This window comes from Aythya marila (assembly GCF_965140915.1).
Source record: "Aythya marila genome assembly, chromosome: 1".
Taxonomy (NCBI): Eukaryota; Metazoa; Chordata; class Aves; order Anseriformes; family Anatidae; genus Aythya; species Aythya marila.
The window spans coordinates 1,408,966-1,433,082 of NC_139042.1; the positions used below are offsets into that span (position 1 = coordinate 1,408,966).

General features: G+C 54.6%; 3 protein-coding genes across 4 annotated transcripts; 2 read left to right on the forward strand and 1 right to left on the reverse strand.

Annotated features, from left to right (window-relative positions):
* Positions 1 to 950: 950 nt before the first annotated feature.
* Positions 951 to 11,712, reverse strand: XRRA1 (X-ray radiation resistance associated 1; the record flags this gene model as incomplete). The annotated part of the gene is made up of 17 exons (XM_082784647.1): positions 951 to 1,340; positions 2,007 to 2,112; positions 2,412 to 2,524; positions 2,632 to 2,797; positions 2,981 to 3,232; positions 3,541 to 3,654; positions 4,019 to 4,117; positions 5,047 to 5,163; positions 5,919 to 5,959; positions 6,109 to 6,359; positions 7,147 to 7,245; positions 7,730 to 7,863; positions 9,041 to 9,138; positions 9,864 to 9,936; positions 10,339 to 10,410; positions 10,635 to 10,789; positions 11,619 to 11,712. The coding sequence occupies 17 exons, from the start codon at positions 11,710 to 11,712 to the stop codon at positions 1,075 to 1,077; spliced, it is 2,250 nt and encodes a 749-aa protein (XP_082640773.1). The 3' UTR covers positions 951 to 1,074.
* Positions 11,713 to 13,395: 1,683 nt separating this feature from the next.
* Positions 13,396 to 20,594, forward strand: SPCS2 (signal peptidase complex subunit 2). Of its 2 annotated transcripts, XM_082784376.1 has the most exons (6): positions 15,408 to 15,534; positions 15,853 to 16,089; positions 17,745 to 17,828; positions 18,124 to 18,283; positions 19,302 to 19,437; positions 19,829 to 20,594. In XM_082784376.1, the coding sequence occupies exons 2-6, from the start codon at positions 16,012 to 16,014 to the stop codon at positions 20,013 to 20,015; spliced, it is 645 nt and encodes a 214-aa protein (XP_082640502.1). In that variant the 5' UTR covers positions 15,408 to 15,534; positions 15,853 to 16,011; the 3' UTR covers positions 20,016 to 20,594. The 2 variants fall into 2 exon arrangements, with proteins under 2 accessions (XP_082640503.1, XP_082640502.1); XM_082784377.1 differs by lacking the exons at positions 15,408 to 15,534; positions 15,853 to 16,089 and adding an exon at positions 13,396 to 13,472.
* A 177-nt stretch (positions 20,595 to 20,771) lies between these two features.
* NEU3 (neuraminidase 3) lies at positions 20,772 to 23,364 on the forward strand (the record flags this gene model as incomplete). The annotated part of the gene is made up of 4 exons (XM_082784648.1): positions 20,772 to 20,779; positions 21,715 to 21,775; positions 21,898 to 22,128; positions 22,297 to 23,364. Exons 2-4 carry the CDS (start codon positions 21,749 to 21,751, stop codon positions 23,362 to 23,364), a joined length of 1,326 nt encoding a protein of 441 aa, XP_082640774.1. The 5' UTR covers positions 20,772 to 20,779; positions 21,715 to 21,748.
* Between the last annotated feature and the right edge of the window lie 753 nt (positions 23,365 to 24,117).

Genomic DNA, 24,117 nt, shown 5'->3' on the forward strand with positions numbered 1-24,117 from the left:
ATCGTTGTGCTTTAGTGTTCTCAGCTCGCCGTCGGGACCGCCGCTGCGGTGAAAGACTGCGGTCGGTTTTTGGGGTCTCAGCTGAACCCCCCCTCCCTCCCCGTGGCTTCCCCCAAATGTTTTAAAAGTGCTGGAAGTTACCGGGAGGCCGTTCACTTGCATGTGTAGAACGTGGGTGCGAAACGCCAGGCGGGCGTCCGTCACGGCGTCGTGGCTTCCGCGGCGTGGAGCCGAGCGAATCCTGCTCGCGGGCGCTCGGCCCCGCGGACTCAAAGCTGCAGGACGGAGGCAGAGGTCGAAACGGAATAAAAGGAGGTTGTGCCAGCGAGCTGCCTCTTTCTGCTCGAGTCGCCGGGCGGGGAAGGCAGCAGCATCCTCCTGAGGGCTGCTCTGAGCGGGTCACGGGTGGTCCTGGCTGGGTGAGGCTGGTGATTAATATTTTGGGGGAAAAAAAAGGGGTAAAGGTGAGTATAATGACATAATCATCGTGTAGTTAAGCAGGCAGGGGGTGCTGCTTATCCTCCGCGTCTCCCCTTGTTCCTATTAGCTGCCCGACCTCTTGGTTGCATTGGTGCAGCTCTTTTCGGGCTGGATTTGGGTTTTTAACGACTGGTTTTGGGCTCAGCTCCCCAAGCACATTCAGGCCCAGCAGGCAGAGCCCCGGGGCCAGCCCTGCTCTGGTGACAACAGGGACACGGTGACATTCAGAGCAGGCAGAGGGGGCACCGTGCTGCTGCTCGGGGCTGCCAAAACCTCCCCGCAGTGCCCCAGGAGCGCAGCAGTTCTCCTACAGGTCAGGTTGGTGCAGGGATGGGGAGCACGCACCTTATTTACAGGAGCTGCAGAGCATGACAGCGAGCAAACAGCTTTCCCGTGGCACCATCGAAGCATTTCGGGTGTTTTGGTGAGGTGTTTTGGGTGCTTTTAAGCTGGAATTTGCTGGCTGGGAGCCTCGGGTGAACCTTTTCCCCGCTCTCGATTTTCCAATCTCAGGAGGGGAAAAATGATTCCAAATAAATTATAAAAAAAAAAAAAAAGAACAAATTCATCCATGAAGACAAAGGTCTGGGCGCTTTATTCAAGCACTGGCTGTGCCGCAGCCTTCCTTTTGGGCACCTTCTTGGCCCCTTTTTTCCCTCGCAGCTGCAACTTTTCAGGGTTCCCCTGCTTGGAAGCTGCCTCCGCCAGCAGAGCTTTGATCCCCGGCACCTCATCCGAGAGCCTGGCCGTGCCCGGGGCCGGCTCCTCGCCGCTCTCCAACACCTCCTGGAGCTCCTCCATCAGCCTCAGCGCCTCCCGGTACGTCCTGGGGCTGGATTTCCTCTTCTGCAAAGCAGACGCTGGAAAAAGTGGGAGCAGAGCGATGAATCCTGCCAGCAACTCCAGCCCTGGAAACCCAGGGGGCTCAGGGAGCGGGGCTGGGAGGGGTCCTGAGCAATTCCAGAGGGAATACAGGTGTCTGCGTGGCCTCTTAGAGCCTAATTTATTCCCTTTCCCACTACTCTTTCCCCAATTAGTGCAGGGGGGAGGAGCCAGGTAGGAAACGTGGGCTCGTGCTAGCGGTTCAGGATCGTGCCACCACAGGGGCTGGGACAGATAAAAGTTGGCCAGTGCCCAAAGACCCAAATCCTGCATCATCTCCGGGGCAAATTCCACGATTTTTTTCCCTCGGAGACTTTTATTCCAAGATTGTTTCCCTCGGAGACGGGTATGGGTTACTCCCAGTTGTAGGGTTTTACTCCCAGTTGTGGGGTTACTCCCAGCTGTGGGGCCCAGAGCCTCCAGCAGTGTCTGCTCTGCGTTTCCTCCTCCACAATCCCACAGCTAGAGCACCAGGGGCAACATTTCGGGAGGTCGAGGGGCTCAGGGACGTGGGGTGAGGCTGCAGCAAGCAGGCGAGCCTCCGTTCCCAATACCCGCCGAGCTCAGGGACACCTTTTTGCTCAGATCCTGCCCCAAAATCTGCAGTGAGGTGAAGAGAAGAGAGTGGGAGGGTGGGCACGTACCCAAGGGGATGCTGGTGACGGTCGAGGTGTTCCTCATGGCCATCAGGATCCCTTCCAGCACCTCGGCTTTCGTCTTGCGGGCGGGAGGGCCGGGCATCCTCCCGTGCTGCAGGGAAGGAAGAGCAGGAGGCTGCAGCGTGCCTGACGGCCGGGGACACGATCCTCCACCTCCTTCTCCTGCTCCCTCTCCCAAATTAACACAACCCTGTGCTTCTGCAGGAGGTGGGTGAGATGGACTCTAGTTTTTTGGGGCCGAGCTGGGCCATTTTAGACACTGAGCTAAGATGATTGATGTGTTAAGCAATACTGGAGCAGTTTTCCACCACCCCAGAGCTGCAGCATTGCTTCAGGGGCACTTCCAGACACCAACAATGCTGTTCTCCCTTCAGCATCTGCTCCCTTTACCTTTTTTCGAGGCACGTAGGGCTTCTGCAAGCTGTCCAGGCGTGGCTTGGCATCGCGGTAAATCAGGGGGTGATTCAGGATGTAGTAGAGGGCCTGCACGTTCTTCTGGATCCCTGTGAACCAAAAAGGGGACAACAGCAGCTTTTACTGCTCTTTTCTTGCTCAGAGCAGACCAAAGCCCTCAGCAGCCTGCTAAGAGCCCTCTGCTCTCCTCGCTCACCAACTGGCTCGATAAAATCGGGGTCAGTGTCCCCCCCGAGCAGCTCCTCGTAGCCTTTGTAGCGCTCTGGAACAGCCCAGGGGGTCTCTTCCTTGCCCTGCTCGCTCCTCTTCTCCAGCCTGTCCTCTGCCACAGGTCGTGGCCGGGGCCCAGACACATCCTCCACCTGGGAGAAGTAAAAAAAAAAGAGTTCACAGCAGCATTTTCAGCAGGAAAAATCAACCAGAGCCTGCCCTGCTGGGGTCAGAGGGGTCTCCTGGTGGCCCTGAGCCACGCAGCCACCACCTCACGGTGGGAGCAGGCACTGGGAGGGGGGAAAGATCCATCCTCATCCTCTGCAGACACACACCTGAGTCATGAAGAAGGCTTCCACCTCCTCCGGGGCTGTGCTGGGAGGCCTGGAGCTGTGTTCCTGGTGCCCCAGCACCCCCAGCTTGCTGCTGCCACCTTCCCTGCTCAGCGCTGTCGGTGTGGGGCCGAGGGGAGGCAGAAGCTGGGGCAGATTCGGAGGCCCAGCTCCTCTCTCGGCTGGCAGAGGCTTCAAGGTTTCAGCAGGAGCTTCCAGCGGCTGCTTCTTGACCTTGGGGAGATGCGACGAGACCTGGAGGACACGGAGGCAGTCAGGGGACAGCCCAGCAGCAGCTTCAGCCCCCCAAAAATCCCTCGGATGAAGCCGAGGGGCAGAATTGGACCCAAAAACCCAGTTACAAACCTCATCTGGGCAATAAGGGAAGAACTGGAGGTTGGACACCCCAGCCTGATGCAGAATAAAACCCCTCCAATCCTTCCCTCCACCCTAACCAACCCCACTGGGGTCCTGAAAGCTCTTCCCGTGCCCCCCCCTGCCCCAAATACTGCAGCCAGGGTTTTGTCCCTGCCCTAGGACAAACCCCATTTTCCCTGCCTCACCTTGCGGCTGGCTTTGAGAGGGATGGAGAAGTGCCAGCGCCCCGCAGCCAGGCTCCTGTGGCGAACGAGTTTAATCCCCAACCTCTGCTGGAGGAGCCGGGTCAGCAGAGGAGGCTGCCCTGTTGGAGGCAGGGGTTCATCAGGATTTATCCCCTTGGAGGAGGAACCTTGGATTTTCGGGGGATAAACAGTATTTGGGGAGCAAAACTGAGCCTGAAACTGCATCGTTGCAGTCCTGGTGGGGATTTTAGGGGCTTTAGTGGGGCCAGGAGCAGCAGCAGGGCATTGAAACGGTGTTTGCAAGAGCCCTGCTCATGGAGTTGCTTTTTCACAATCAAAGCACCTTTTTGGGAGCCCTGGGGCAGCAGGGCAGGGGTGTCCAAACACCGAGTGACAATGACAAAGGGGCTCCTGTCGCAGAGAGGGGACAGAAGGAGGGACAGGAGGGCAGGAGCACCCCAGGGAGCCAGGTTCCCACTGTACCGCTCCGGGTGGTGGTGAGGGGGTTGTTGTGGAACGTCAGCTCCTTCAGCCTCGGGAAGAAAGCCACGGGTAAGAGGGCTGTCTCAGCTGCAATCTGCAAGAGAAAACGATTTACCACTCAGCTGTCACCAAATCGGTAGAGTTTCACCCCAAAAAACACAGCCCTCCAACACATCAGGGCCCCAGCACTGCGCAGATGCATGCAGCAGGGAGGAGAGGAGGAGGAGGGAGGTGGCATCCCAAAACCAGAGATGTTTTGCAAGCAAGCAGAGCTGCACGATCACACCGCAGGGGATTGGGGTGGTTTTACCCTGCTGGGCAGCTCCGGGTTGCCCAGAGTGAGGCAACTCACTCCGCTCTCTCACTCAAAAGGGAGTGAAAAACTGTCCTCAGAAGAAGAGGGGAGGGAGAAGAAAGTGTGCTGGGAAATAGAAAAAAAGAAAAAAAGAAAAAAAAGAAAAAAAGAAAAAAAGAAAAAAAGAAAAAAAGAAAAAAAAAGAAAAAAAAAGAAAAAAAAAAGAAAAAAAGAAAAAAAAAAGAAAAAAGAAAAAAGAAAAAAAGAAAAAAAAAAGAAAAAAGAAAAAGGCTCATGGGTTGAGATAAGGATAATTTAATTGGGGAAAGGAAAGAGGGGGAAAAAGGAGAGGGAGAAGGAGGGGGAGGAAGATGAAGAAGAAGAAAAAAAAGACAAAGACAAAGAAGACAAAGACAAAGATGAAGAAGTCAAAGAAGAAGAAGATAAAGAAGATGAAGACGAATAAAAAGACAAAGGAAACGAAGAAGAAGAAGAGGAAGAAGATAAAGCAGGGATTTAGACAATCTGAGCACAATTCAGCTGCCTCGCAGGTGTCCTGTCCCACCTGAGCGATGCTGGATGCCTGAGGCGTCCCCATCGGTGGCAGATGGACACCAGGGAGAGCTGTGCCCCCCTGCCTCAGGGGCCAGGATATCTCCAGGGGAACTAACCTGGGGCTCAGGCAGCTGAATCTGTGCACCCACGCCGAGCCACGGGGCCCAAATCACCTTGTTGAAGGCCAGGCTGAGGCGCTGCAGCTCTGGAAACGGAGCACAAATGTCTCTGTGCACGGAAGGAGCAGGCAGAGTCTTTGAGGCAGGTGGTCCCCCATCCCTGGAAACACCCTAAAGAGAGGAAAAAGAGGGTGAGGCACTGCTCCAGAGGCTCCACAAGAGACAGCAACACCTCCACGAGCACTGAAACCATTAATATTGGTGCTTCCCCAACTGCTGCCTGCTGTGCTCCAGAGCTTGGGCTTGTGGAGAAAGCCTCTGAGGCAGGAATCAGGCAGAGAGAGGCAGCACGTTATCAGTCCAAGGCTCCAGACAAGCTGGAAAAGGGTGTCACAAAGCACAAAACCCCTTTATAACCACGGTAAGGTGGTGACTCTGAGCCAGCTGGTGGCAGTTGGGTGGCAGCTTTGTTCATTCCACAGCTGGTGGCAGATTGAGAAAGGGCCTTTAAAATATTTCCTTAGGAAACCAGTGCCCGCTCAGCAGGGACACGGCAAGGGGAAGCCAAGAGCTCTCATTCCCTTCCTGCTCCCTGCTGCGTGCCTCGAAAGCCCTCAGAAGCCTTCACGTGAACTCCAGGCACCTCAGCTTCGGTCCTTACCTGAGCTGCAGAGCTCACTGCCCCCACGCAGGGAGCCTACGTGTGTGTGTTTGCATGAGGAAAGAGCTCCCCAGCTTCCATTTGAAAGCAATGCAAGTTTAAGCTCAAATATTTAAGGAAAAACTTCCTTATGGCAGACAGTAATTACTTTTAGCACCCAGAGTCCGGGCAGTACTGGTGAGCTTAAAAAAAGGGGGTTGAAGGGAAGGGGAAGGGAAGCTTTGGAGCCTGCACCCCAAACCACAGCTCAGCCAACGGTTCTTACCAGCACCGGGCATCCCTGAAAGCCAGAATCAAGCAGGACCTCTGCAATAAAACACAAAGGGAGGGTTTGGGTGTGCAGTGCATGAAGCTGAGAGCTCAGCTGGCCCCGACCTGGAAAAGCCAGGCTTCAACCGAGCCCTGTCCCACCAAAACAGCCTCAGCGAGGGCAGGGAGAGGCGTGCACTGCTCACCCCTCCTGGCTGGATCCCCGTTGTTCCGTGACACGGAATATTCAAGCTGCCCTTTCTTCCCTTCCAGCTCTTCTGGCACCTCTGTGCCCCGGTGCTGGGGCTGCTGCCGGAGGCTGCTCAGGGACTGGTACCACTCTGCCCTAAAAGTGCCGTCGTCCAGCGCGGGGTGGAGGAAGAAGTGCCTGCTCTCTGCTTGGTGCAGGTAGGGGACCGCTGAAATCCCGTTTCTGTCCAGATTCAGTTCCCTCAGGCTAGAGGAAAGAAGAAATGCACACACACAGAGCCATCTGCTCCTCCTGGCAGCCGCAGGGCAGGGAGCTGGCCCTCGAGCTGCCTCCTCGCTGGGAGCCCAGCAGCAGCTCAGAGCCAGCCCGAAACCCCCGTCCTGCTGCCCCAATCCCCTCCTCTCCTGACGCAATCCAAAAAAATCCAAACCCTGAGTGTAACATCACCACCGGGGCCGCAGGAGAGCTCAGGGAAGAGCAGAAACCCAAAACTCTGCACGCCACTCCCCCAGCCTCAGCTTCTTTTGGGAATATCCTGGCAGAGCCAAGAAGCCAGGCCCCATTCCCACCTCCAGGTCACCAGGTGACATCAGGACCTCCCTGCACCCTACCCAAACCCTTCACAGCTCAGCTGAGGGGCACATCACTGCCCCCTTTCCTAGTGGCTCCTCTCTGGCTGAGCCACGAAAGCCCACGTTAAAGAACAGGAGCTGATCCACAGCCTTTCCTAGCGCTGCTGCGCTGGAACTAAGGACAAATTGGGGCAGAAAAGGGAAAACGGAGAAAGCAACTGCTGTTTTCTCATATCGGACCTGGAGATCAGCAGACAGCCAGGGCAGGATCTGATTTAGCAGCCATCTGCTGGGTTTGGCTGTTTGCTACCACTCAGTAGCATTTGGGAGTACACAGGGAAGGACCCGAGTGAATCCCAAAGATTTGGGGTTTCTTTTAAAGGTTGTTCCTGTGCGGCAGCTGATGGAGGGAGCCGCCAGCCCCCAAAAGCCAGCGCTGCTGCTGCCAGGTGCTGGTTTACCTGCAGAGATTAGAGAGGCTCAGGAAGACGCCCGGGTCTGACAGGTGATTGTCATCCAGCACCAGGACCTCTAGAGATGGAAATCTTAACTGAGCAGCGCTGTGAATACAGAGAGGCTCATTAATAGCAAGAAGAGGCTCGTTAATAGCTCATTAACAGCATACTCAGGCAAAGAGGGGTGAAAAACACATCATCTGCTGGGGGAAGATGTATCTTCTCGCTCCTCTGAGAGACAGGGCTGGGGCTGTCAGCATTTTTTGAAGAGGAAACTGATATCCTCCCCTAAAAGCAGCTAAATCCAATCAATCTGAAAGGCCACCTAGCTCAGAGCCTTATCTCCGATAGCTGCACACATGCGGGCAAGCTCCATGGGAAGGGTTTAATTAATGAGGAATAAATGAGCACCCTGCTCATGGTGCTGAATCACTGTCTGGAGGTCCCTTTCTGGGTGAGCCATACCCTGGGTGAGCACAATCCTAGCTCAGGGCACCAGGTCGGCCCCACAGCTCCATCCCCTGCCCACCCAGAGCATCCCCTGGGCACACCAGGAGCTCCCAAAGCCCCGTTTGCTGCTTGCACTCACTGCCAGGAGCCTGCCAGGTCCGGAGGCAGCGTCCGAAGCCCGTTGGCCGTCAAGCGAAGGATCTTGAGCTGGGACAAATCCCCCAACGTCCAAATATCCTCAGGGGATAAGTTGTTATAGGAGAGATCCAGGTCCTGAAGGGAACAGAAAAGAGCACCTGCTGGAGCAAAGAACCCTGGCTTTCCCCAGGTGGATGTTAAATCCTTACAGAAAACCTTCCAGCACGCTACCTCCCACCCCACGGCCGATGGCAGCGACCAGGCTGCTCAGGCAGAGGCACTCAGGGCTGGCCAGGGTCCAACCTGGCCTCACGAGCCTTGGAAATTAATTTCCCAGCACCTGGGCTTGTGCTCACGGACTGAGTCACACGCTGAGCGAGCTACCAAAAGCACATCGGAGGCACTTTGGAGACGCTCTCCCACGTCTCGTGGGTTTTGAGACCTCCCGAAGCCTGCAGGCAGGAGGGAGGCCAGGACCACAGCAGCGCGGTGAGCCAGGCTGGCAGAGCCTGCAGAGCCGACCGCCAAGCCACAAACCATTCTTTTGGATGAGCCGAAAAAGAAGCTTTTGAAGGCAGAACTTTCCAGCCAGCAGCAATCACAAACTGTAAAGAGTGAGAGAGAAATCCAGGCAGGATCACCTCCCTGAAGAGAGCAAAGCTCGGTGAGGTCAGGACCACTCCAAGCTGGAGGGAGAAGACAACGTCCCAGGCACATTCCTTGTATTTAGGATCTTTTTTGTCCCTTTTTACTTTTTTTTAAACAAACAAGCGAAAAAATAAAGACTTTTTTTGCTGTAGAAAGGCAGCCTGTAACTCAGGGATACTGCACAAACCTACCTGGAGAGGAGGACAGGATGCAGGGAGGTAGAGCAGGGCATGGAGGAGGATGGGGATCTGCCAGGGATCATATAAAATCGGGTGAAGGATGCCACTGGTGACTGAAAACCTGCCTTGCACTGCCAGGATGAGGAATAAAAGAAGGGTGGAGGTGAGGAGGACAACAAGATCTACTGTGGGGAGTCTATGATGGGCTGAGTGGAGAGGATCCCACAGCAAAGGGGGTTGGCACGTGACAGGGAAACAAGGAGTAAAGGGCCGAGTAGTGGGCATCTGTGAGAGGAAGCAAGATGTGAAGGTCCCTGAGACAGCAGAAGAGATGTCCTGGTTTCACATGGAAGCAGGATGAGAGGATTACCCTGCAATTTAAGAGAACTCACACTGCAGGGACACACGTTCATGCTCCGCGTTAGGCTTCAGTGCTATGTGAAGAGGGAGGAGATGAACAAAGTCTCAGGTCCCCCCCATCTTACTTCTAAATGCAGGAAGTCTCCAGCAGTGATTTTCAGATTTCTTAGGCCGTTCAAGGGAAGTTCCAGCTCCCGCAGCCCCGGAAACTTCCGAAATGGCTCTGCAAGAGGAAACAGTCCGGCGAGTGAAGACCAGCAGAAACAGAACAAGCCAGGTCCCACCCGGGTCTGTCATGGACCAAAACCAGCAGGAACAAGCAGGACTCTGTAATATTCTACAATTAGCAGTTGGCAGATTTTAAAACAAAATGCCAAATCAACTAGACAATTGTCCCTACCACATATAACGCCCCAACAGCCCACTCCTTAGACATCTGGTTTGCTTTCGTGCATTTCCTTCCTCCCCCAGCTGGATTGTTGCTCAAAGTTACTGACAGCACATTTAGCTTATATGTTTTACTAGCCATAAACGGATTTCCTTCCTTCTTATTCAAATTAACTGAGCCCATGACTGGATTTGGATTCACCTCCCAGCTCCCCCATTAGCCTTCCGAGCCTCTGGGACAAGTTGTTTCATTATGCCATGTTTCTATATATTAAGTGGGGATTTTCTTTGTAAAGAGCTTTGTTTCTAATAACAAAAAGGGTACCACAGTGGCACGCGATTATCATCACTAAAGAGGGAATTAGAGCAAGGATTTCAGCTCAGTAACAGAAAGGAAGCGATTCTGCAAAGAGCTGTATGTGTACCTGAAAACTCTTTGTAAAGCTCTAGACCAGAGTTTAGACAAGCATAAGCTGCCCTGGCTTGAAAAGCAAGATTTGCTTTTTGGTAATGCCAAAAAAAAAAAAAAAAAAAAAAAAACAGATTTATTTTTTACCTTACCTAATGTCAGCAGGTTTTCAGCAGCATTTATAAAAGCAACACAATCAAATTTCTCAAAATCATCTTCTTTAGCCTGGAAAAAGAAATAGATACGTATACTAAAACCAAAGGAAAACAAAATGAAACAAACAAAAGCTGTGAACTGATCTGAAACGAGTGGGTCTCTCCGTGTCTCGTAATGCCTAAATCATAGCACTTCGTTAGGTCTTCCTTTGGTTTTCTGTCTAAGGAGAGCATTTAAAGCACAGCTGAGTTGGTGGCTGCCTTCCAGAAGACCTGGATTAGCTGAGCCCCAAAGCAAAGCCCCCTCTGTGCCCCCACTGCTGACCTTGCTCCCCTGCACGTCACAGGGCTCCTGGGCCACAGCTGATGCCCACAAGTTCCGAGGTGTTTTCTCTGATTTCTGGACTAAAGTAGTATTTTTTTTCAGCTTTCAAGGCAGTTCCCTAATATTTCTTGAGCCTCTGATACTCACAGAGACCAGATTTTGGCTGCTTATGTTCACGGAACACAGGTCAGAAGGGTTCTTCAAACAGTGGTGCTTCATCTGGAAGAAAAAAATAAAATAAAAAAAGGAAATGTTAAGGCCTGCATCACATCTGTAAGCAACCTCGTATGTCTCTTCCTGGGACCTGAACCCCAAAACCAGGCCTCAGGTGTCCCCCTCCTCACGGAGCGATACCCTCAGGTGAGGGTAGCACCTGGAGCCTTGCTTGGGTCACAGCAAGGGGGAGGAAAGTAGCAGGGAGATGAGGAGGGAGAGGCTCTCACCAGAAATGGCTCGTCCAGGACATTGTCTTCATTATTTTCTTCCACAGAGACAGAACGTGGGGGCTTTCTCCTCTGCTGTGCTGTCTCCCTGGTGGTTCCTGGCTCAGCCCACGCCCGCGGGGTGGCGATGGGTGCCAGCAGCCAGCGCCCAGCCCCTGGCACAATGAAAATGCACAACAGAAATGCAGGGATATAAAATGCTGAGTGACCGTATATTTAAAATAAGAACATGAAAGCTGCAGCCACAGCCACAGAAGAGGAGACGTAGAAATGTGGGCTGAAGAGCCTTCTGGAGGTCTCCAACCTACCCTCCCACCCAAAGCAGGACCATCAGCAACACCAGATCAGTGGCTTTGCATAGCAATTCCTCCACCTCCCAGGCTAATTTGGTCTGCACCTCCTCCTAGTGCAGAAGTTTCTGCTAGCATCCAACCTAAACCTGCCAGGCTGCAATTTTTGGCCTCGCTGTACCATCTGCCACTACTCAGAGGAGTCTGGCTTCGTTGTCTTTGTAGCTGTGCTTCAGGCAGCTGTAAGCTGCAACCTGGTCCCCCCTCGGACTCCTCTTGGCAAGACAAAACAAGCTCAGAGCCCTCAACCTCTCCTAAAAGGTTATGTGTTCCAGCCCCTTGACCTCTCCACTATTTCTCAAATACTAGAAGGCATTTCTGCTATTCCTAAGCATTTCGCAGATGTGACTCTCAAACCCCAGAGATGAAGAAGCTCTGGCTCAGAACTGATGAAGAACCATGCCGTGCTATCCATGTGCCTTTCCCGAAGCTTAGATGTTGTTTCCCCCCTGCCATAATGTTGAGATGCCTGCTGGAGCCCTCACTGAACAGATGCCTTAGACATTCTGCCCTCTTCATTTCACTCTTAAACAATTTTAAGACTTTTTAGGCCAGCTTAGGCCTAAAATGTATCTGGCGTGGCTGGTGGATCTGCCCTATGGGCACGCCATAATTCTGCAGCACTCAGCATCACCTTCTTTACTGCTGTGCAAAATGTTTCTGGCAGGAAAGCAGTTAGTGGCATAATTGCTTCCGTCACCCATTTTATAGAGTCCCGTTGTAGCCATCTCGACTGCAGTATTCCTGGGAAGAGAGGGAAACAAATAAATGGGATAAAATTTTGACTGCCTCTAGCATTGCTTTGCTGTACAGAGGTAGGCACAAATTAAGTATCAGCTTGTACGCAAAGGAACGCTGTTAGTGACACATGAGGAGCATTGCTTCTAAAATGGAGAACAAAATGAGGTGATAGGCATATGTCTATTATTTTCCATCTCAGGAGAGCAAAATGCAGACACCAGAGAGTGTGGGGGTCAGGCTGTGTGGACAGTGAGTCAGGAAATTTCGGCTTTACCCATTCCTCCTTCCCCCAGCTCTTTTCCATTGCAATCTGACGCAGCTCTGGGAAAAAAATCACACCCCTTTTAACCCCTGGAACTAAAGTTCAGAGGTGCTACATCGTTAATTAACTGTAGCGTGAGGCACAGCACCAGCAGTATGGGTGAAGATGGTGCCTCAGCACCCACAGAGGTGCTCAGCATGATGCTACAACTACCGGGGTCACAGCAGTGAGATCGTGGTGGCACAGGGCATGCAGTGACACATGACAAAATGTTTTTAAATCTCAGGATTTCTGAGGTCTTGCTTCACAGGGGTACAGAGGAAGGAGGCTGTGAATTTGACGTCGCAGGAACGTGAGGGAAGTCAGCCAAAAGCAGGGGTAAAGTATGGGTGTGCTGGAAATTAAGTGCCTTGTGGTGAGTGGGTCACGTCAGGAAATCTCTGAGGTTCGGGTGTTTGTGAAAAACACGTGAGACTTGCTTCTCTTTCAGCTTGAGGTCAGACGAGGCAAACTGGGAGAACTGGAGAAAAGGAGGCTCAGATACCTTAAAGGAAGCTGTAGCGAGGTGGGGGTTGGTCTGTTCTCCCACGTGCCTGGTGACAGGACGAGGGGGAATGGGCTTAAGTTGCGCCAGGGGAGTTTTGGGTTGGATGTTAGGAAGAACTTCGTTACCAAAAGGGTTGTTAGACATTGGAACAGGCTGCCCAGGGAAGTGGTGGAGTCAGCATCCCTGGAGGTCTTTAAAAGACGTTTAGATGTAGAGCTTAGGGATATGGTTTAGTGGAGGACTGTTAGTGTTAGGTCTGAGGTTGGACTCGATGATCTTGAGGTCTCTTCCAACCCAGAAATTCTGTGATTCTGTGTTTTTCCACCCTAAAAGACTTGGTGTGTCTCTGACCAGCACCCCCACATCCCTGCACCACCACACCCCACGCACACCCCTCACACCCCAGCTTGCACACACATCTCCCTCAATCCTAACACACTCCTAACCTGTCCCCTACAGCATCCCAGACCCCCAGCACCGCCTCAACACCCACATAGACACATAGAACCCACACAGAAACACACGTAACACCATCTAAACACCCCCACACAACTCCCACAGCCCCACACGCGTCCCAGGCACACGGTGACATTTCCATCCGTGCCCCCGCAGCCCTCATCCCCCGCTCCTCACCCCGCAAGCCCTGCGCCGCCCGCCCTTTTCCCCCTCTCCCCCCTCAGCCTCCGCGCCGCGCCCGCCATTTTCTCCCCCTCCCCGCGCCGCGCCGTCGCCATGGCAACGGGGGGGGCGGTGGAGGACTACAACTCCCAACATGCCTTGCGCGACCAATCCGCTGTATAGAGCGGGGGAGCGCAGAAAACTACAAGTCCCAGCATGCCTCGCGCGGCCAATCCGCGGCGCCCAGGTCGGCTGAGGAGGAGGAGGAGGGAGGCGAGAAGATGGCGGCCAAAGGCGGCAGGAACGGGCTGCTGGATAAGGTGCGGGGAGGGATGGGGGAGCCCCAGGGGCTCTGCCAGGGCTTGTGGAGGGGGTAGGAAGGCCGGGGAGGGGCTCTTGGTCAGGGCTGGGGGGATAGGAGGAGGGGTAGAGGCTGGAGCCTGGCAGGGGGGAGGCTGCGGGGGGGCGTTGGGGAGGATTCTGCCCCCTGAGGGGCTGGGGGGACCCAGGCTGACAAGACTTTAAGGTCCTTTCCACCCCAAACCCCTCCCTGAGCCTCATTTGAGCAGCAGCTTTGGTCTCAGCTCTGTTTCAGGTCTCGTGGCACAGCCCCATTGTTGTGTTTTTGGGTTGTTGGGCCCCTCTGGCAGCTCAAACTCAACACCTGGGGGCTTTTTATTCCATTTTATTCCCCAGAAGACAAAAACAGGTGCCTCTGTGTCAAGAAATATCTTCTGAGACCTTGTCAGAGTGGTTTACATGGCATCTTCCACTCAACTTCAAACTAAGGATGGCTGCACTTGAAAACACTTCAACCCTATTTTCATCTTTTTTATTTTTATTAATCTTTACATACTCCTAATTCCTAACGAGCGCCGTTTCCTCGCGTCTGATGAAGCTGAAGGCCCCCTCGCAGCGTTATCTGTTGAGGTCGCCCTTACCATATGCAGCACCTGGTGGCATCCCTTGAAATCGGTCGCTTCACCCCCTGGGTAAATGCTTTCAGGGGAAGGCGCCGATGAAATACCTCAGGACATCTCCCAAAGGTGTGCTCAGAGGTTTGAAACGAGAGCGTTTTGTGGTTGTGCTGCAAGTGTCACGCTCTGGAGGCATCCCCGCGCCCTCGGCCACGTGCTGCGTGCCCAAAGGGTGGGTATTTCGGAAGGAAGGGAGGTTGCAGGAGCTGAATCGCTCTGGAAGAGCTCACTGAGAAGTTTTATCAGGGCTTCTGCACATGCACACTCGATTCTGCTCTGTTTTCAGCTCCCTCTCTTCCTGATGCTGAGCCAGGTGCCTCCGTTTCCTCCCCCTCGATGACTTAAACAAAATCTGGCCATTTTTGGGAAGTGGGCTGTCCGCTGCGGAAATATTCCTGGAAATTTGTCTTCCCCGTCCCTAATTGCTCAAGTTTTCCTCAAACAAACAGCACCAAGGCTTTGAAGTCCTACAGCAGGCTGCTTGTTTCGCACACCTCTTTGTACTTCCCTAATAAGCTAAATCAGGGGGAGTTTAGGGAGGCAGGCACGTTAATTACCTTATTTTTTCCTCGCTTTTTGTCCTTCTGGTGTTCTTTCAGCATCCCTGTAAATCAGGCAGCTCCTCCTGTAACCAGGGCCACCCCAGGGCTGACTTCGGGGTGGCGTGGCAGCGACCCTCAGGCCCTCAGCACCTTGAGGTTTCACCATACTGTTTCAGAACTGAGTTCACAACCAGGGCCTCGGCCCATTTTTAGGGTTTGCAAGCCACATCCTCGTTCCCAGCCACTGCGGATGTGCCGTCGAGACCCGTTAGAAGTCCCTGACTGTCGGGTTTAAGAAGGGGAAGCTGCTTTCTTTCCCCTTTCTACTAGAAAACACGAACCAGGTGCAATTCAGGGTGTTGGTACAAATCTTTTTTCTTTTTATGACTTCGTTGTTTACGTGTGCAATGCCCGAAGCCTGCTGTAAGCTGCAGGGGGATAATCAAAGCCACGGGGTGTGAACGAGGCTGAGAGGAGAGCATAAGGAACGAGGCGGGGGGGAAAAAGGTGAGGTTTGTGCTGTGCCTCGCTTCCGAGACGTCTTGAAACTTCCCCCAGGGTTTGTCTCCTGCTTAGGAAGAGCTTCCCCCGGTGGGGAGGAGAAGTCAGGCCTCTGTTTTGGTGCCTTTTCACTCGATTTTTAACAGAAAGCAGTCAGATCCCGCCCGCTTGCGGTCTCACGCCGTGTTGCTGTGCTCTCGTGGACCTTTTTTGGCTTCCTTTAAGCGCCTCCTTCTGCTCCTCTCCCACAGCCTCGGCCCTGAGCGCTGCCCGCAGCCCCAGCCCTGGCTTCTTCGGCCCCGAAAGATTTAGGGAGGAGCTGTGCTGAGGGAGGAGTAACCTCAGGGAGCACCGAGACAGAGGTAAAGGGAAGGCCAAAGCTTCTCCCAGGCTGCAGATGTGTCCCCGCTGCGAGATCCTTTAGTTAAAAGCTGTCACCAGGGCTTCACGTGTCACCTCTGCAAGTCCTGCTTCTCCTCCCATGTAGAGATCAATATCAGACGCTCCCCTCTTCACAAATCCCTTCTCGAAGCGCAGCATTAGCAGCCCCATGCCTCCAGGGATGGTTTGCAGGCACCTGTAAAATCCCTTTGCAAATCCTCAGGCTTTTACTAACAAGCCCGGGGCTTTATTTTGAGTCGTTTCCCAACCCCTGAGCTTTTCTCGTTGATATTTTCCAGCTATTTTCAAACCTATCTAGCGAGCTGCCGGCTTTATTTCAGAGAAGAAGGGCAGGAAGCTGAGCCGGCAGCACTGAACCCGTCCTCTCAGGCTGTAGGGAGAAGAAGCAGAGCTCAGCAGACAGATTAAAACCCCCCCGAGGCCTGACAATGAGGTAGATGCACCGGGCTATGATGCCGGGCAAACTGCTGTTGCCAGGAGGCGAGGCTTCACACCGAGAAAACCCCATCCCTGAGGTAAGAGGAGATCAGGGCACGGCCACCAAAGGGGACACGGGGACATTGGGACCTCAGCAGGCTCCCGGGGTGCCGGGTGTTATCCAAGCTGCCCGTTCCTTTTGTCACAGAGCACTTTGGCTGATTTTAGGGGGTGATTCCCCAGCGAGAGCTCTGCAGACAACTTCAGAAGGTGTCAACGCAGCTCCCTTTTTGTTTAAATTCCCCAGAGAACCTCTGGCTTCTCGCTCTCCTTTAGGAGCAAGCCTGAGAGTGCCGGGACGTTTTCCATCAAGGCTGTCCTCTCGTAGCTCTAGAAACGTGGGAAAACGTTAATCTCAACTTTGGCTCAGTTTTTACTTCTTCAAAACGATTCTTTCAGTGGTCTTTGGGGAAAAAAAACAGAGCTGCACCTCAAGGTAGGTCTGGTTTGGGGAACCAAACCGCTCAGGTTCCTGGTGCTGGAAACTCCTCCCCGTTTATTTTGTTCGTTCTTCACAAAAAGCAGCAGGGGAAGGGGTTGGCCAGCTAGAAAGCCTCTTTGGGAGGTGTTTTCCCAAGAAAAAACATCGGCAACAGGAGGAAAACATCGGCAAATAGAAGAAAATCGGCATTTTTCCCTCTCCCTACTCTGTCTCGTGATACTTCTGTCCTTGGGGGTTGCAAAGGGCGAGGCATAAAGGTGCTGTAGGTGCTTTTAGAAGGACAAACCAGCATTTGGAGGAGTTCTTCTGCATTTTCTCATGGAAAAGGGTTTGGCTTTCGGTTGTCCCGTGTGCTATAACCTCGGAAAGTGGCTTGAAAAATGCAGCCCAGCAGCTGCCCGAAATATTTCGTAACATCCACCGACAGGAGAGCTTTTGGTTGTCTGTTTCAACGCTTCTGGCTGGTTCTTTTGCCCCTCGTAAACCACCCTTGGTGGCGTTTACTGTGCCCCTCATCGTTCCTAGCACGGATCCTGGGAGGTGAGCGCGCTCTTCCCTGTGCGGACACGGGGGGGAGCAGGTCGGGTTTTCCATCTGGTGGTAAAACGGTTTCGTTTGTGTTGATTTCCAGAGGAGGAAACGAGCTTTTCTGACAGGTAAATCCAGCCGGGGAGCTCCAGGAGCAGGAAATAACACGAGTGAGGTTGGGAACTGCTTCCAGCTTTAACCAGTGGGTTGAAATAATGGACCCCTAAAAACAAAGAGGGCTCAAACTCACGTGTCTGACTGCGGCTAGATGGAATTGCCTCCAAAAATAATAAATTTCAGGGGAAAACTAAGGCCTTGCAGCACCTGAGCCCTCGTGTCTGGGGTTCCTTGTTGCTGCAGGACCTGATTCTGCAGCCCAGTCCGCCTGAAACTTCCTTTTTTTGCTGTGCCTTTGTATTTGTCTCTCGTACCCAGGTTGCTGAGGGTCCTTTGATGTTTTCCTCTTGTCTTCCACCCCCGAAGGAGTCCGGTTGTAATTTCTTTGCTCAGAAGCGCTGAGCCCTCGCTGAGCTTTTTGGGGGTGACAGCAGCAACACAGCAAGTCCCGGTTAGACTCGGGTCCCAAACAGCAGCTGGCCTGTAGGATCTTTGGGTTTCCTCTTCCCTTTGTGCTCCCGACAGGAACAAGGCTATTCAAATCCAACCCTAACCCCTCTGCCAAGCACTCCAGGGGCTATTAACTCCCTTTGCTTCCCCTTGCAGTGGAAGATCGACGACAAGCCAGTCAAAATCGACAAATGGGACGGGTCGGCTGTGAAAAACTCCTTGGACGATTCTGCCAAAAAGGTACGTCCTGCCTGGAAACACCCCAGCCTGGAAACACCCCCAGCCTCCGCCTTCTGTCGTTCTAATTCTGAGGTTTGTTTCTTGATTCCCGTGGATCTGAATTGCCAAAGCAGCATTTGTGCTTGCGGCAACAGCGATTATCTGAGCAGATATTAATTATGCACGAGGTTTCTGCTCAGCTGACCCGCACAAAACAGGTGGTTTTGTCTAAAGCCCTTTCAGAAGGTTTGTAAAAACGGATTAAAAAACGTATTAAAAAGCACAAAATCAACCCGGCTGCACGATTCGTCCTCAGGTCCTCCTGGAGAAGTACAAATACGTCGAAAACTTCCGCCTGATCGACGGGCGCCTCATCATCTGCACCATCTCGTGTCTCTTCGCCATCGTCGCTCTCATCTGGGATTACCTGCACCCCTTCCCTGAATCCAAGCCGGTCCTGGCGTTCTGTGTCGTCTCATATCCTTTACCTTACTGGGATCCCATTTAGGATCCCATTTAGGATCCCAGGATATCCCAAATCGGAAGGGAACCCCGAGGATTATCAAGTCCAGCTCCAAATTCGAGTCCAGTCTCGAAGGATTTGGACCCGATGATCTCTTGAGGTCCCTTCCAACCCCTCCAATTCGGTGATGCTGTGGAATTTGCACCAAAAGGGTTTTATTTTCCCCACAAACCCTTCCTTTTTGGTATTCCCACGGGAATCCTGCTGCCTGTGGCGTGGTGATCAGCTGATTCCCAGCCCTTTTCCGTGTGACGGGCAGCACCGTGCCCGTCTGGGTGGTCGTCACCTGACTGTCACACGCTTAAATCGGGGGATCTGTGTGCCGTGGGGATCCAAACTGCTCCTGGAGCAGAGGTTGGGCAGCAATTCAGCTCGCTCCGGAGCACGCAGCAGCCTCTTGGGCAGCTGAATCGCCTCCCTGGCTGCACTGGGCACGTTTCCTAAACTGGAAATCAGCCCTGAACTCCGAAATACCAAAAAAAAAATGAAAATACTGCTCCTAACGCGGCACTGCTGGGTGTGCACACGCACGTTTGGGCACTCAGGGTCAGCGTGCCACCGATTTCTCTGCAGCTCCTCCAGGAAAACAGATGTCTGTGGAGGTTTTATGACATAAATCGATGTGGAAGAGGTTTTACAACACAAAGGGATGTGCCAGATGAGCAGTGCTGGCCCCAAGCTGCCCACAGGCCTGCTCTCAAGCTCTCATGAGCTCTGGGATAATTCATCTCGCAGCATTTGGGGCGATTTCCTTCCAAAAAATGAGAAAAACTGCTTGATTAGTGCCCTGTGCCAGTGCAAAGATCCTAAGGAAGTGCCCCAATAATTATTTAGCTCCCCGTGCTCGTGGGACATCAGCCAGAAAGCTGGCTGGGAATGAAAACACCACGAGAGAGGTGGTTAAAAGACGCTGCCTCCGGGGTCCCCGGCTCCTTTTCCTTCAGCGTCTCGGTGTCCTTAACCTTTCCCAACATATTTTGTGATGATGGGCATCCTGACCATCTACACCTCCTACAAAGAGAAGAGTATTTTCCTGGTAGCTCACAGGAAAGACCCAGCGGGGATGGACCCCGATGACGTGTGGCAGCTCTCCTCCAGTCTCAAACGGTACCGGTGCTTCGCTTTGCCTGTCGTTACCCCGTGCTCCACGGCGGGGCAGGAAAGCTGCATTTTGGGTAACTTCAAACAAAATGGGGGAAAACGCCGGTGTCACAGCACCCAGGGCCGCGAGCTCTCATCGCTCGCTACTGTATCGTGCTCTTTGCTGCTTCCCAGCAAGCCGTGGTTAATATTTGCCACAAAATTACTCAGAATTACTCAGGGCAGTGATGAGTAAATTCAGGATATTCTGTGATAATTAAAGCCTGGGTTCGTGCTGGGTGCTGGGACCCCTCCTGGGGATTTCCTCGTGCCAAAAACAAAGTTTACCCGTCTGGCTTCACCTCCGATTTGGGCCCAAATCAGCCAATTCTCTGAACTCTCCCCGCTCCGCCCGCAGGTTCGATGACAAATACACCCTGAAGCTGACCTTCATCAGCGGGAAAACCAAGCAGCAGCGAGAAGCCGAGTTCACCAAATCCATCGCCAAGTTCTTCGACGCCAACGGGACGCTGGTGATGGAAGCCTACGAGCCCGAAGTCTCCAAGCTGCACGACAGCCTGGCCCTGGAGAGGAAAACCAAATGAATGCCCCCCGCCGCCGCCTGCCTCCCCGGATCATGCTAAATTAATACCAATAAAGTCCAAAAGCAAAGCTGATTGCCTCGGGTTTTGTCCTGAAATCCTATTTCAGTCCGGAGGAGCCCCCCCCCTACGTGTTTGGGGGCTGCTTCATCTCGTTGGCGTCGCCTTTCGCCGCCTTTTTGCCTTTCTCCTGATGAGCCCTCGGTAGGAATTCAGGACAAAACCCACGTAGGGAACCACAACTTGTCCACCCGCAAACGAGTTTTCTTTATTTTTGTATTTAATTGGGGGGTGGGGAGGGGATGGGGGGGGGATTGTTTTATATAAAAGCCTTGTATGTGTTAGGGGGGGGGGGGGAAACAAACGCTCTGCTTCTGATGGGGCAGGAAAGCTTGCAAGCGAGGTGCAAATAAAAGGAAAAAAAGAAGGAATAAAAGGGTTTTTGGAGCTGGGAACGGTGCTGTGCTGTCCAGCTGCCCCCCCCTTTTTACCCCCCCCTCCCCGAGTCCCCATCCCACACCCCCCGCTGTACCCCGGCTCCTTTTCTAAACGGATTTTTTTGCAATAAAAGGGTCGAACCGCCTCGAGCCTCTGCCTGAGCATCTCTGGGGTGGGTTTAATTTTTTTTGGGGGGGGTCGGGGAAGGTCCTTTAAGGGCCCCCCCCCCTCGGTGAATGGGGCCGGGCGGAGCTAGGGGCGGAGCGGGGCGGGCTCGGAGCGGAGGAACCGGGACGGGAGCGGTGGAGGGGGGGACCGGGAGCCGAGAGGTATTGGGGGGGGGTCCTGGGGTCGGAGGGTTTAGGGGGGGAGGCAAAAGGTTTGGGGGTGCAGGGGGGTATAGGGGAAATCGGGTCCGGGGAGGGGAGAGGGCAGGGAGGGGGCAGCGAGGGTGTTTGGTGCCGGGGGGGCTGGGAATTGGGGGAAATTGGGGAAATGGGGGGGGAAAGGGGGGTGTTTGGGGAGGAATTGGGGGGAATTGGGGAAATTGGGGGGGATAGGGGGGTGTTTGGGGAGGAATTGAGGGGAATTGGGGAAATGGGGGGGATAAGGGGGTGTTTGGGGAGGAATTGGGGAAATTGGAGGGGTTAGGGGGTGCAGGGGGGGTGCAGGGATGTTTGGGGAGGAATTGTGGGAAATTGGGGAAATGGGGGGGATAGGGGGGTGCAGGGGGGGTACGGGGCCGTTTGGGGACGAATTGGGGGGAATTGGGGAAATTGGGAGGGTTAGGGGGGTGCAGGGGTGTTTTTTTGGGGGGATTGGGGGATGCAGGGGGGGGTGCAAGGGTGTTTGGGGAGGAATTGGGGAGGAATTGGGGAAACTGGGGGGGGATCAAGGGGTGTAGGGATGGGGGGAGTTCACCCAAAAGGGGTTGTGGGGGTGTTTGGTGTGTAGGGGGGGGGAATTGGGGGAAATTGGGGAAATAGGGGGGTGGATTAGGGGATGAAGGGGTTGGGGGGAGTCTGCTCATGGGGGTGTTTGGTGCCGGGGGGGATAAAAGGGGGGAATGGGGTTTGTAGGGGAGTGGGGCTGGAGGGGTGGCAGGGGTTATGGGGGCCATATGCAGGTTTTGGGGTCTGGGGGATGTAGGGGGCTCTAAATGGGGCTTGGGGGGGGGGGTTGGGGATGTCCTGGGGGACGGAGGAGGCTTTGAAGTAATGGGACCGAGGGGCTCTGACCCCCTCCCTGCTCCCACCCCACTCAGGTCCCTTCGGGGACAGGAACACGGAGCTGCCACCATGGCCCAGGCCGTCACCTGGCTCAAGGTGAGCCCTGTCCCCAACCCTACAATGAGGGGGGGCCCACGAGGAGCCAGCCCCATCCTTTTACAACCATTAAACCCTTTCCCCCCCCCCCCCCCCCCCACCTCCTCCACGTTCCTCCTCAGCGGCTGTGGGGATCCAGCGAGCACCTGCAGCCCGCGGGGACCCTACTGAGCCCCAAGGAGACCCTATTCAGGCAGGAGGCGGGCGGGGGGGTCACCTACCGCATCCCCGCGCTGCTCCACGTCCCCCCCGCCACCTTCCTGGCCTTCGCCGAGAAGCGCTCGTCCGCCCGCGACGAGGACGCCGAGTACCTGGTGCTGCGGCGGGGCCTCCGCAGAGGCCAGGCGGTTGAGGTAAGGCCCTGAAAAAAAGCAAAAAAAAAAAAAAAAAATAATAACAAAAAAAGCCCAAAATATTAAAAACTGGGGCTGTCGGAGCGGGGTGGTGTTGAGCGCGGCGAGTTTGGGGTTTCGGCGGCGGGGTCCTAACCCCGTTGTCCCCGTTGTCCCCGTTGGCCGCAGTGGGGCCCCGTGGAGGAGCTTTCGGGGCTGGTGCTGCCCGGCCGCCGCACCATGAACCCGTGCCCGGTGTACGAGGCGTCGAGCGGCGTCGTTTTCCTCTTCTGCATCTGCGTGGAGCGGCGGGTGACCGAGCGGCACCAAATCCTAGCGGGACGCAGCGCCGCCCGCCTCTGCTGCGCCACCAGCCGCGACCGGGGCCAGAGCTGGAGCGCCCTACGGGATCTCACCGACGAGGCCATCAGGGCCGACCTGCCCCACTGGGCTACCTTTGCTGTGGGGCCGGGCCACGGGGTGCAGCTGGCCTCGGGGCGGTTGGCCGTGCCTGCCTACGCTTACTACATCCACTGGCGGCTCTGTGGGGTGCCGCTGCCCTGCTGTACCCGCCAGCACGCCTTCATCTTCTACAGCGACGACGCAGGACGGAGCTGGAGCAAGGGCTCCTTGCTGCAGGGCATGCAGACGGGCGAATGCCAAGTGGCCGAAATCGGCTGCGGGGATCAAGGGACGGTGTTGTACTGCAGCGCCCGCACGGCGGACCGCTGCCGGGCCGTGGCGCTCAGCACCGACCGCGGGCTCCGCTTCGGGCTCCCGGCGCGATGCCCGGCGCTGTGCGAGCCGCTGCAGGGGTGCCAGGGCAGCGTGGTGAGTTTCGACGCGCCCGACGGTGCCGAAGACACCCAGCACTGGCTGCTCTACTCACACCCCACCGACCAGTGTTACCGCCGCGACTTGGGCATCTACGTCAACACCGCGCCGCCGGACGAGGCGGGCTGGAGGCACCCGTGGGTGCTGCAGGAGGGACCCTGTGGGTATTCCGACTTGGCCGCCTGCCCCAAAAGCGTCTTCGGGTGCTTGTTCGAGTGCGGGGCCACCAGTGCCTGCGAGGAGATCGCCTTCTGCCTCTTTGCCCTGAGCACCGGCGGCGGTGCCGACGCGCCGTGCCATGGGAATGGACCCGTTTTAGAGGTTTTGTCCCCAAGGGATGGAGACGATGGCGGGGAGACCTCAGAGAAAGCTTTTCTAGGTGTGACCCCACAGGAGAAGCGGGGTCATGTGGATTTTAATTGATGTATTCGTTTTTTTAATGGGTGATGTGCATCATTGGCCGCCGTGGGGTTGGTGGGAGCTGGGTGCGGTGGGACCCCGGGGTGGCACCGACCCACGCCAGGACCCAAAACACTCCTCAAAAATCAGCATTCCCCCTCATTGTGGCAAAAAAGCAGAAGATGGCACAAAAAGCACCGTGGGGAAAATCCAAACATGAGGTTTTAGTTACAAGTTCCTGCCTCCCTCACGTGGCATGAGACGATTCCTCTTTTTTACATTTTTTTCCCCCAGTTTTCCATTCCCTGAGTTTTTCCTGCAGGGGAGGGTGCTCAGGCCTGAGCCCAGCCGCAGGGGACAGGTGGTGGCTTTGTCCTTGGGGGTGATGGTGGCAGCTCAGCACGGGCTCACCTCCCTCTGCCACCAGCAAATAAAATCCTATCCAGCCCTGCTATCCAGCCAGTTCCTAACCCAACAAAGCATACACCAGTCCAAGCCCTGAGCAGCCAGTTTCTTGAGGAGAATGTTGTGGGAAATGGTGTCAGAAGCCTTATTGAAGTTAATGTAGGCCACATCCACAACCTTTCCCTCATCTTTGTCACAGAAGGAGATCAGGTTCATCAATCAGGACCTGCCTTTCATAACCCCATGCTGACTGGGCCTGATCACCTGCTTGCCCTGCAAGTGCTGCGTGATGACTCTCAAGATAATCTGCTCCATGAGCTTCCCTGGCACTGAGGCCAAACTGACAGGCCTGTAGTTCCCTGGGTCAACTTT